Below are 12,486 nucleotides of genomic sequence, written 5' to 3' on the forward strand. Positions count from 1 at the left end.
CTTCTCACAGAGGAGGATGCATGACATAAAATGTTGGAGGTTCTCCAATTTGTCGATGCTCCTAAGGAGATAGTGTCTGTTACCATTCATGACATCTTTAAGGATCTTCTCTTTCAGATGTGGGAGTACCCGATATCCATTTCTCCAGTGAATAGAAAGGCGGATGCCACCTATCTAGTACAGCAGGCCATAGGTTTTGAGAGACATCATCTCCCTCACCAGTCTGTGGTTGTGGAGTCTGTTCTCAAAAAGGCCAAATGCTCCCGCACCCATGCCTCTGCCCCTCTGGGGCGGGAACATAGGGAACTGGATGCTTTGGGGGGAGAGGTTTTTCAGGGCGTTATGCTCATTGCTCGTATCACTTCCTACCAGTTGTATATGACCCAGTACAACTGAAACCTGTGGAAACAGGTCCAGAATCTAGCAGAATGACTGCCTCAACGGCAACAGGAATCGATTCGTTCACCACCATTGTACAGCAGGATCTCGAGGCCGGGAAACACGAGGTGAGATCCACCTACAATGTTTTTGAAACAGTGGCCAGGGTGGCTGCCATGGGCATCGGCACTCATAGGATGGCCTGGCTCTGTGCAACCTCCGACCAGAGGTGCAAGACAGATTGGCTGACCTCCCATGTACGGGTGAAGACCTTTTCGGGGATAAGGTCAGAGATGCGGAAGCTCAGTTGAAGGATCACCATGAAACCCTTCAACAACTTTCCGCTAGTGCTTCGGATCTTCCATCCTCTGACAGGAAATCTTCCAGACCAAGTTCCAGGAAGTCCTTTTATCGGCAGCGGAAATATTACCCCCGTGCTAGCTCCAGGGGCCGCTCCCGTCAACAGCGGACACCTAGACCCCAGTCGGCCCCCAACAGACCCCGGCTACAGGCTTTTGACTGGAGGCAAGGAAGTATGGGCCAATAAGTCGTACCCCTGATGCTACATCATCCAGTGGGAGGCAGATATCTCTACTTCGCCCACCACTGGTCGACCATTACTTCGGACTACTGGGTCCTTGCTATAGTTCGCCAGGGGTAACAACTAAATTTCAGAAAGTTCCCAGCGGACTCTCCCCCATGTCCATCATGGGGTTCGTTCACCCAGCAGATCATAGTTTGGACAGAGTTATCCGCCCTTCTCACAGCGGGAGTTGTAGAGCCCATTCCTCGTCGTCAACAAGGCCAAGGATTCTGTTTGAGGTACTTCCTCATACCGAAGAGGACTGAGGGCTTGTGCCCCATTCTCAATCTCAGGGCGTTGAACAAATTCCTCAGAAGAGAAAAATTCAAGATGGTTTCTCTGTGCACTCTGATTCCCCTCTTCAAAAGAGGAGACTGGCTCTGCTCCCTCAATCTCAAGGACGCCTATGCCCACATTGCCATCTTCCCCAATCACAGAAAGTATCTTCACTTTGTGAGGGAGAAGGCTCACTATCAGTACAAGGTGCTGCCTTTTGGCTTGTCCTCAGCCCCTCGCATCTTCACCGCATACCTCAGGCGCACATCTTCCCATACCTGGACAACTGGTTGGTCAAAAGTGACTTCCGGCAGAAGTATTGAACACTTTGGCCCTGACGATACAGGGGCTGCAGTCTCTGGGTTTTGTTCTCAACTACCCGAAATCCCACCTCTGCCCATCTCCCCAGCTGGACTTCGTAGGAGCCAGGCTGGACACGACTCAGGTGAAGGCATTCTTGCCCCGCAATCGGGCCCTTGCCCTATCTGCATTGGCAACCTTGATGCACAGCAGTCAGAATGTCAGTGCCCGCCTTCTGCTTTGTTTGTTGGGCCACATGGCAGCCTTAGTCCATGTTACCCCATTAGCCTGCCTTTGCATGTGCAGAGCACAGTGGACGTTGTGGTCAGAATGGCAGCAGGCTTCCCAGAACCTCGAGGCTCGTGTCTCCATCACACAATCTGAAGATCTCTCTGTCCTTGTGGGAGAATCTCTCCAATCTAGAGCAGGGGATTCCTTACCACCGATGCCTCTCCTCAGGGCTCAGGAGCCCATGTGGACGGCCTCCATATGTAGAACCATTGGACCACTCAGGAAGCTCTCTGTCAGATAAACTTCTTAGAGCCTCGTGCGATCCGTTACACCCTCTGGGCATTCCGAGACCGGTTGTACCACAAGGCAGTCCTGATTCGGATGAACAATCAAGTTGTGATATGGTATATCAACAAGCAAGGAGGCACGGGGTCGTTCCTCCTGTCAGGAGGTGGCACAGATCTGGTCCTGGGCTCTGTCGCAGGGGCTGTCTCTACATGCGGCGTACCTGCCCAGGACGCTGCACATGCTGGCAGACCACCTAAGCCGCTTTTTCCAGCCACACGAGTGGTCCATGAACCCAGACATGGCATCCCAGATTTTCCACCGTGGGGAACTCCGGATGTGGACCTCTTTGCCTCCCTATTCATGTGGGACGGCCATCCAGCTTCCGACGCCTTCGCTCTTCATTGGGGGAAAGGTCTCCTGTACACATACCCTCTTCTTCCGTTCCTCTTGAAAACTCTCCTGAAGCTCCAGCAGGACTGAGGGACCATGATGCATAGCATCCTACTGGCCCGGTAAGCCTGGTTTCCTCTCCTTCAGGACCTGTTGATCAGGGATCCCATCAGACTGGGGACCGTGCCCGGTCTGATAACACAGAATCAGGGCGCCCTGCGCCATCCAAACCTCTGGGTGTTAACGTTGACAGCTTGAATGTTGAGTGCCTAGTCCTTCAGCCCCTGGACCTCTCGGAAAACGTCTCCCAGGTGCAAGTAGTTTCCAGAAAGCCTTCCTCCAGGAAGTCTTACAGGTTGAAGTGGAAGAGGTTCTTCACCTAGTGAGAGGGGCATGGCTTAGATCCATTCACATGCCCCCTTCCCAGGTTCTTGGACTATTTATGGCACCTTTCCGAGTCTGGGCTCAAAACCACCTCGGTCAGGGTTCATCTAAGTGCGGTTAGTGCGTACCATCGAGGTATCGCTGGCACACGCATATCGGTGCAGCCTATAGTAGGTCGATTTATGAGGGATCTACTTCAGCTAAAGTCCCCTCTTTGGCCTTCTGTTGTGTTCTGGGACCTCAACATTGTCCTGGCGCGGCTAATGCGTCCTCCTTTTGAACCCTTGCGCTCCTGGGACCCAAAGTTCCTCACCTGGAAGGTTATATTCCTAGTGGTGATCCCTTTGGCTCGTAGAGTTAGTGAGCTTCAAGCCTTGGTTACGTACCCACCGTACACAAAGTTCTTTCATGATTGTGTGATCCTGTGTATGCATCCCAAGTTCCTTCCTAAGGCTGTGACTGATTTTCACATCAATCAGTTCATTGTTTTGCCCACCTTCTTTCTGAGGCCTCATTCCCATCCAGGGCAATGGGCTCTTCACACATTGGATTGCAAGAGGGCTTTGGCCTTCTATCTGGAACGCACATCAGGTTGCAGGCAATCCACTCAACTCTGTTTCTTTCGATAACAGGCCGGGAGTTGCAGTGGGAAAACAGACTCTATCTAACTGGCTAGCAGACTGCATCACCTTCTGCTATGCACAAACGAGCATTTAGTTTGGAGGCCGAATCAAAGCTCACTCTGTAAAGGCCATGGTGATGTTGGTAGCCCACATGTGGGCGGTTCCCGTCGCCGACATTTGCCGGGCAGTGTAATGGAGTTCCCTGCACACATTTGCTGCCCACTACTGCTTGGACAAGGATGATCAACAAGACAGTGCCTTTGGCCAATCTGTTCTACACAATCTCTTCCGAGTTTAAACCCAACTCTTCCTACCTAAGGCCCCTTGGTTGGAACCAGGCTGTCTCCCTACTGACCAACAGCACCGCAGTTGTGGTTGTGCCCGTTGGCACCTTGTTGGTCTTGGTTGTTGCCGGGAGCAGTCTGGAGTTTGGTATTCACCCATCTGTGAGAACTACCATCCTGTTTGTTCTAGGAGAAAGCGCAGTTGCTTACCTGTAACAGGTGTTCACCTAGGACAGCAAGATGTTAGTCCTCAGGAAACCCGTTCACCCCCCACGGAGTTGGGTTCTCCTGCGTTTTGTTGTTTTATTTTTTCACTCTTATTTTTTTATCTATGTTAAGAGACTGAAGGGGGACCTCGCATGTACGCACGGATAGTGGCATGCTGGGCATGCTCAGTGAGCCAGTCAAAACTTCTAGAAATATTGACAAAAGTTTTCCGTGCCGGGCTTCATCTGATGATGTCACCCATTTGTGAGGATTAACATCCTGCTGTCCTAGGAGAACATCTGTTACAGGTAAGCAACTGTGCTGTATCCCTCCAAAGTTAGCCAGATAAGTTTATCCGGCTAACTTTGCAATCCAGCCAGTGACTAAATATGGACCTTTCTCTCTCTCTCTTTTTTTTTTTTTTTTAAATACCTTTTCCAAAGACCCAAAAATGTTTTGAAAATGTTTCTTATAGGTAAGAGTCAGTATCATTAAAGTGCTCAAATCTTATAATCATGCACTGACTGCTTTCCCAAACATTGTTGTGAACTTTGTTCTTATGTGATTAAAATAAGCTCCCTTTTCTTTTCTTCCTGCTAGAAAAGTCCATTACACTTGGGATTTCCCTGTTCCTCAGATGCTGGAAGCAGAAAGCACATCCCTTTTTCATTACCTCACTTTGTCTATGAAAGGGTATTGGGCGAAGGCCCTTGCCAATAGTCTCTGTCTCCTGTAGCTGCAAACAAGTGTAGACAGACTGATTGAAAGCTCTCAGAGTTAGGGTGCTTCCCTGGCTTGGTAGAGTCTATGGAGCTCCTGGGTCAGCAACCTCTCAGGGTTGCTTTCCATATTGCAGCTACCTAGGTATAGATCCGTTCTCCCAAGGGACTGGGGATTCCACTAGGAGGACCCCCACTTCCTAGAGGCAAAGGATACTGGTGGACCTGGCCTGTTTTCAAGGAAAGATGAGTCCATGTCCTCCCTCTCTCTGTGCTCCACTTTAAGGGCCCTGGCACTCGGTTGTTTGCTTTGGAGGTGATGAGTTGAATAAAGCTCTTTTTGCAAAAAAAAAAAAAAAAAAGAGCAAGGGCCCCTGGGAGAGGTATCCAGGTAGATGTGGACAGCAGCAGTTGGCAAAGCTGTGGTAGACCAACAGTAGCCACAGCGGAACAGCACAGATGCAGTGGATGAACTGTGGTAAGCAGCAAGGCTGCATCTGGTTGATCACAGTGGGGGTCCCTAGAGGTGGTAAGTAAGCAGAAGAACCTGGGAGGGGGGAGAAAATCACAAAATGTAGCACTTCATGGCAGTATGAGAGAGGTAGTTCCATGGAACCACCACGTTGCGGCAATGCAAGAAAAAAAGGAAAAGATGAGCCTTAAAGAACCTCAGCAATGCTCCGAGGTCACAAGTGTTGCTCCTGCAGGGCTACAAAAGTGTCCACTGTATCTGACTCCTACCCAACCTGTGATGCTGGCCCAGGCCTGGCTTCCTTGGAAGGGTCTAGCGGGAACCCCCTTAAAGTTGGGAAATGGCCTCAGGAGGGAGTGGGCCAGTGGCTGAGGGTGCTTCCCCCATTCTAGGGGAGGAGGAAGAGATGCCTTCAAGGCATCCAGGCTCAGTTGCTTCCCTATGGGAAGGGTGCTCTGAAAAAGGCCCAGGGGATAATATTGATAGGCCTAAAACAGGGTCTTGGTCTAGACCCTGTTCCCTGTATGTACCTAGATTAGTCAAGATGGAGACAGCGAAAGTTTCACTGACACTGTATGTAATCCAGTTTGACACCTGTAGCCCCTCAGTATTTCTCTGTCTCCAGCAGGTGGTAGATGGTGTTAAAACCTGCAGTCTGGAAAGAAAAAAGGAAAGAAGAAAAAAAGACGATAGATCTGCAGTTCCTCCCAAGGGGTTGTGTTAGGTCCTGGTTTGAGGCGGACGAGTAGGGGGTTGGTGACCCTTGATGGTAGCTCACTCCAAGATTTCTGTGTATATCCGATGGTCCAGATCCCTCATCCCCCATGAGGCAGCATTGGTTCTGCTGGCAGCTCTGCATTTCAGGTTCCGTCTGAGCAGGGAAGTATTGAATTTCTGTACCTCTTTGTTTTGGGGCTAGTTACAGCACTGGATACAGTTTTATAGCTTGTTTAAAAAAAAACAAAAAGCAAGTAAGAGCGAACGGGAGGCAATGGAATTGTGCCGGCCACTCGAGGCCTTGATCACTGCTTCAAAACTGGTCACCCAGAGGTTACCTGAGATTCAGGTAAACGGGGTGGCGATAGCGGCGCAATGTTTGGGCTGCATGGCAATGGCACAAGGCAGACAATACCTTTCGTGTGCAGACTCACTGTTGCGCCTAAATTCAGACGGCTTGTATTCTGTATGCATCGCTGGTGGGGGAAGGCAATTCAGGGGAGCCAAGTGCTAGATCGACTGCTAAACGAGCCTCGTGGGTGACAGGGTCTAGTGCTGAGGCTTTCCCCGTCTGCTTTGGAACAGTGGCCATTTTCGATTCCCTAGCATTGTCAGCAGCATCGGCGGGAGAGGTAGGGGAATCCCCTCCTCAACTATCATCGGTGGTTCCCTATCCCACAGAGGTGCAGAGAGGCACTTGCACTGAGGAGGAGTCTCTGGTTCTGGTAGACGTCTTCTGCTGGTTTTAATGCGCAAAGCTTGTTTAGTGGAACAGGCAGCGGAGGATTCTGTGTCTCGGCCCCAGTCTCCAGGGGTTATCGGCCAGTCAAGAGGCCTGAGCTGTTGAAAAGCTCTTCAGGCCTTTGGTGATTTTCGGTGCCGGATGTTGAATGGATCCAGGCCTAAACACGCTGAAGATGCAGGCAGGCTTTGCTTAGCTGCATGGTAGGCTGCAGTTCTTTTCCCACCCGCGTAAGCGTGCCTACTTGTGCGCATAATACCACAACCTAAACTTGAACACGTATTTACGCAGATACTTGTGCACATACGACCACGACCTAGTCTTGAACGCATATTTGCGCGCGTACACTCGGGTGGCATTGGTGTGCATGCAGGAGGTTGCCTAGAGCTGAAGTTCAGGAGAGCTGGGCACCAGGAACGAATGGGTCCAAGCACCTTACTATCTGTGAGGCTTTTCAAATGAGAGCAATTCAGCCCTCGCTGTCTCTCCGTCTGTGTCAGCGCTATTTAGATGCTCAAAGCAATTTGACTACTAAGCTTTTGCCCATGTTGGGACATCCCCTTGGCCTGTGGTGTCTCTGGAGTGGAGTGGAGTAGGAGGTGAGGCAACGGTCAGTTCTCCTCCTCCCTTGTTCATGGTGGCAGAAGCTTCCCTGAGAGAACGAGTTTGGCAAGAGCAAGGTTAGGCCTGTGAGCTCTAGTATAGATCCATCTTCCTTACGCTGGGTAGAATGTTTCCAGGCCCTGAAGACCTTTCTGCAGGGGCACTCAGTAAAGGCAAAGCAACCTACTATATAGTTATCGATTGCTCGGGCCTCCCATTTGTCAGTCATGGCAGGCAAATGCCACAGGGAGGCTATCCCTGGTAAGGTTCAAGGGAATGTGGATCATGAGACATCAGAGGATTCCAATGGGGATTTGAATTTCTCACCTCTAGAAGAGGGAGAGCCGCATCAGACCCTGCTCAGATTATTTCCTTTTTCACAAAGATGTCTTGCTGAGTTTGTTGGCTCAAACCTGAACATGCTCTTTGTGGCCGGAGGTCAATTTAAGTTAAGAGACCTTTCCCTCCTGTATCCAATTCAAGAGTTAATTGGCCAGTTTTAAAAAGAGGGAGAAGCAATTTTTCTATATTCCATCTATTTCGTGGTTCCGAAAAAAAAAAAAAAAAAAAAGAAAGGGACATGTTGGACGATATTGGATTTAAAGAAGGTAAATGCAGCTCTCAAGGTTCCCCGTTTCTGCATAGAAATTCTGAGGTCCAACTCTGAGTTCTGTCATAGCAGCGGTATCCAAGGGAGAGTTCTTGACATCTCTCGACTTGACAGAGGCATATCTGCATATAGCCATCAGGCTGCAACACCAGAGATTCCCGAGTTTCATGATCCTAAAGGAACATTTTCAGTTTGGAACCCTTTCTTTCAGCTGGCGATGGCTGTGCGTACCTTCACCAAGGTGACGGTGGTGGTGGTGGCCGCATTGCAAAAGGGAAAGTGTGTTGGTGTATCCGTGTCTGGACGGTTGGCTCATTTGTACAAAATTAGAGCACTTCTGTCGACAATCAGTACAAAAGGTACTGATGCGCATGAAGTCTCCAGGATGGGTAGTGGACCTAGCAAACAGCCATTTAGTCCCCTCTCAAACTCTGAAGTATCTGGGAGCTCAGTTCTGTCTTTGTTTCCTGTCCTTTAGCCAGTTTGTAATCCACAAAAGGACATCGCCATCTATCCCATGACTTTTTATTTTTCCTAGAAGCCTCTCATGAGGAACTTTGTCAAATGCCTTCTGAAAATCCAAATACACTACATCTACAGGTTCACCTTTATCCACATGTTTATTAACTCCTTCAAAAAAGTGAAGCAGATTTGTGAGGCAAGACTTGCCTTGGGTAAAGCCATGCTGACTTTGTTCCATTAAGCCATGTCTTTCTATATGTTCTGTGATTTTGATGTTTAGAATACTTTCCACTATTTTTCCTGGCACTGAAGTCAGGCTAACCGGTTTGTAGTTTCCCGGATCACCCCTGGAGCCCTTTTTAAATATGGGGGTTACATTAGCTATCCTCCAGTCTTCAGGTACAATGGATGATTTTAATGATAGGTTACAAATTTTTACTAATAGGTCTGAAATTTCATTTTTTAGTTCCTTCAGAACTCTGGGGTGTATACCATCCGGTCCAGGTGATTTATTACTCTTAAGTTTGTGGATATCCTGAAAACCTGGCCTGTTTGTGGCACTCGAGGACTGGAGTTCACCATCATTGTCCTAGACCTAAAATGGGTCAACAGGTGCTTGAGGTTACCTTATTTCAGAATGGTGACTCTCTGCTTGATCATGGTGGCAATAAGAAAAGGAAACCTTTTGGCATCACTGGACCTTGCAGAGGCCTGTCTCCACATTCCCATGAGCCCTTCCTTTCAGAGTTATTTTTGTTTTTACATTCTGGGCCATGACTTCTAGTTTCAGGCCCTGCCTTTCGGACTTGCAACAAACTCAGGATTTTCACCAAGGTTATGGTGGTGATGGCGGCAGCTCTGTTCAAGCAGGAGAAATGGGTCATCTGTATCTGGATGATTGGCTCATTAAAACAAAAACTGCCCAGAAGAACCAGCAGGCTACAACTACAGTGGTCCGGCTCCTAGATAAGCTGGGCTGGATGGTGAACTACGTAAAGAGCAGCCTGGAACCTTCCCTGTCATTAGAAATTTTGTGCATGCTCTTTAACACAAGGGAGGATGCTTGTCCTTGCTGCTCAAGAGTCATTACATTGATGGTCCAAATAAGCGCATTTCGTGCCCTAAAACCACCTAGAATATTGGACTATCTCCAGCTACTAGAGCTAATGACAGCCACGATAGATTTAGTTCCCTGGGCCAGGGCACATATGTTCTCGCTGCAACAGGTGTTGCTGGCCCATTGGTCTCCAGCGTCCCAGAAATACAGCTGCCACCTTCGTGTTTCCTGGGTAGCAGAGGAAAGTTTGGACTGGTGGCAGATCCCCACAACCTGATAAAGGGGGTAGACTTGGAACCGCCTGACTTGGTCATGCTAACTACAGTTGCCAGCATGGTGGACAGGAGCTCATTGCCAGGACGAGCTGGCCCAAGGGAATTGGTCTGAGGAGGAGAAGGGGTCCTTGTCCAGTAGCCTTGGCAAGTGGCTACTGGCAGGAGCCTATGACCACTCTCCTTTTATGGCCAAAGTGAGGTCATGAAAAGGGGATGTGCCCTCCAGAAGCTGAGGAACATGGAAATCCAAAGTGTAATGGATTGGGCTAGCAGGACTCAAAGAGAAAATTATCAAGTAAGAACAATTTTACCTTTTTTTAAATCTTTGCATTTCTTCCTTATAAATAATCCTCTCCTAAGTTTATATTGATGCCACTTACCTGAATATGTCTGTGTGTTACATCATGTGCCAGATGTCCAAGGAAAGTCCACTTCTTTAATGAGGAAAATTAACTTTTACCAAGGAGAGATGTAGCTGAATTTAGCACCCGTGGCTGCCCAACCACTAATGATGTAGAAGGTTGGAATAGATCAGCTTTACTTCACGTCCCAAAAATCCAACAATGATCAATGTATTGGTATGAATATACCTGCTTTGGGGGACAATCTACAAATGCAAGAAAACTATTTCTAAGTATAGAGATAGCATGGAATTATTCATTGTAGTACCTTTGTCTTTAATTAACTTCAGCATTTGCAAAAAAATGCTGAGCCTGATTCAACTCAAAAGTCACAATGTCTACATCATGTAGGTGAAGGTGAACTAACTGCAAAAATAACTAGTGATTCTGAAACTAGAGTCCTAACAAAGGTGCCTAAATTTACTGCTCCAAATTTTTTTTTTAATATCAGCCTCATAGTGTCATCAATGTACACAGCAATGTATAGGATGGCCGATGCAGTTGCAGTGTGCTCAAACTCTTGCAGGGAGCTAGAAGTTTTAATAAAAGAAATAGAGAAAGGTAGGTCATGGGGACAAAAGTTCCCAAATGAGAGAGCCCCGCCCCCAGTCCAACAAATGGAACTCTACTTTGATCATTTTTATTGAGCATAATGAATTATTTGTCTGTGTGATGGTCAGAGACCTAATCCAATTTACTGCTTGTCACCTCTCCCAGACACTCCTGCTTTGCTTGCTGATAGAAGTTAGCTGTTTCACATGGTAGCTCTCTATTGATTGAGTTTAGGGATATGTAGGCCAGTGTTTCCCATCCCAGTCTTGGAGGCACACCTAACTTCTCTGGGCCTCCAGTGTATGCCACTCTGTCTCATATATATTCATTACAGATATCCTGGAAACCAGACCACTGCAGAGAAAGAGATTTAAAAAGATATTTAGCAGTCAGCAGCCTGCTGGATTTTTTTTGTGAAGGTGGGAGAGGTGTTGGTTGAATCAGGCAGCCACTGCAGTATGGAAAATATTTAAATCCATAGTAGCCTGATATTCAAAAGATCCAGGTGCCAAAAGAACTTTTTTTTTCCCCGCTGAGCATCTAAATTTAGGTGCCTTAAAAGTGGACAGAGTCGGGTGAGAGCCTGGTCTGGGAGAGTGAAATTAGACATTCTGTGGTGATTTCCAGTCCTGGGCACCTAAATTTAAGCACCTCAGTTTTAGTTTCCTATATTCACTGCAAACTTAAGGTTAGGAATCTAATTTAGAAGCTTAAATTTTAGCACTGAACATCCTCTGAATATCAGCTTCTAAATTTTCATTAACATACGGGCCGATACAGTAAATCCCGCGGGAGAGCTGGCGCTCTGAGGCGAGCGCCCGCTCTCCCAAAGCGCACCCAGGCCACTCTCCTGGGTGCGTGATCAAGTATTTAAACAAGGGCCCGCAATAAAAAGAGGCGCTAGGGACACTAGCGCGTCCCTAGCGCCTCCTTTTTGACAGGAGCGGCGGCTGTCAGCGGGTTTGACAGCCGACGCTCAATTTTTCTGGCGTCTATTCTCGAGCCCGCTGACAGCCACAGGTTCGGAAAATGGACGCTGGCATAATTGAGCGTCCGTATTCCGACCCACGGGCACATTTAAAAAATTTTTTTTAATTTTTTTTTTAATTTTTGGGGCCTCCGACTTAATATCGCTATGATATTAAGTCGGAGGATGTACAGAAAAGCAGTTTTTTCTGTTTTTCTGTACACTTTCCTGGTGCTGGCAGAAATTAACGCCTGCCTTTGGGCAGGCATTACTTTCTGTATCGCATGGGAATAACTAATAGGGCCATCAACATGCATTTACATGTTGCGGGCGCTATTAGTTTCGGGGGGGAGGGGGGGTTGGCAGCGCGTCTTCAACACGCTATTACCCCTTACTGTATAAGGGGTAAAAATAGTGCGTCGAAAACACGCGGACTAACACCAGAGCGCACTGTACTGTATTGGCCTGATTGTGTGCCTAGGAGATCACAGTCAAGTTTGCCTTTGCTCTACTAGGAGCATTAATGTACCAGGTATGTGATACATTCTGACATTTTTGTGGTTCCTGTTTAGGTAACAAAAGTAGATGTTGATGCTGAGCTCCAGACGTACAAGCACTCAAGACAGGGATTGGATGAAATGTACAATGAGGCTCGCAGACAGCTCCGAGAAGAAGCCCAGCTACGGCAAGTGAGTGTGATGCAGAGTGCATGGATTGGAGCTTAACTGGCCAAGTATCCCTTGCATCTCATATACTACTTCACTGCAACACTGGCTGCATATAGTGAGAACAGAAATAAGCTCTCCAAGTTTCAGAAAACCATACAGGGAGAAAAACAATTCTAGCCAGTTTTCTTTTCTGTTTTATCATTATCTTAGAGTTCAGGCACACCTGCAAGGCTGGCACAACCCATTGTGCAAGCAAAGCAGTAGCTCAGAGTGGGTGGCAGCCCTGCAGTACTGCTG

At 48.0% G+C, this 12,486-nt stretch overlaps 1 protein-coding gene across 4 annotated transcripts in view; it reads left to right on the forward strand.

Moving 5' to 3' along the window:
- The window catches only part of RUFY2 (RUN and FYVE domain containing 2), a 143,228-nt gene that overhangs the window by 60,213 nt on the left and 70,529 nt on the right, over positions 1–12,486 (forward strand). For all 4 annotated transcript variants that reach the window (XM_029609665.1, XM_029609664.1, XM_029609666.1 and 1 more), the window contains exon 10: positions 12,094–12,210. In XM_029609665.1, coding sequence (XP_029465525.1) covers positions 12,094–12,210 — 117 coding nt within the window. The remainder of the gene's footprint in view (positions 1–12,093; positions 12,211–12,486) is intronic.

The sequence above is a fragment of the Rhinatrema bivittatum genome, chromosome 7 (assembly GCF_901001135.1).
Source record: "Rhinatrema bivittatum chromosome 7, aRhiBiv1.1, whole genome shotgun sequence".
NCBI classification, from domain to species: domain Eukaryota; kingdom Metazoa; phylum Chordata; class Amphibia; order Gymnophiona; family Rhinatrematidae; genus Rhinatrema; species Rhinatrema bivittatum.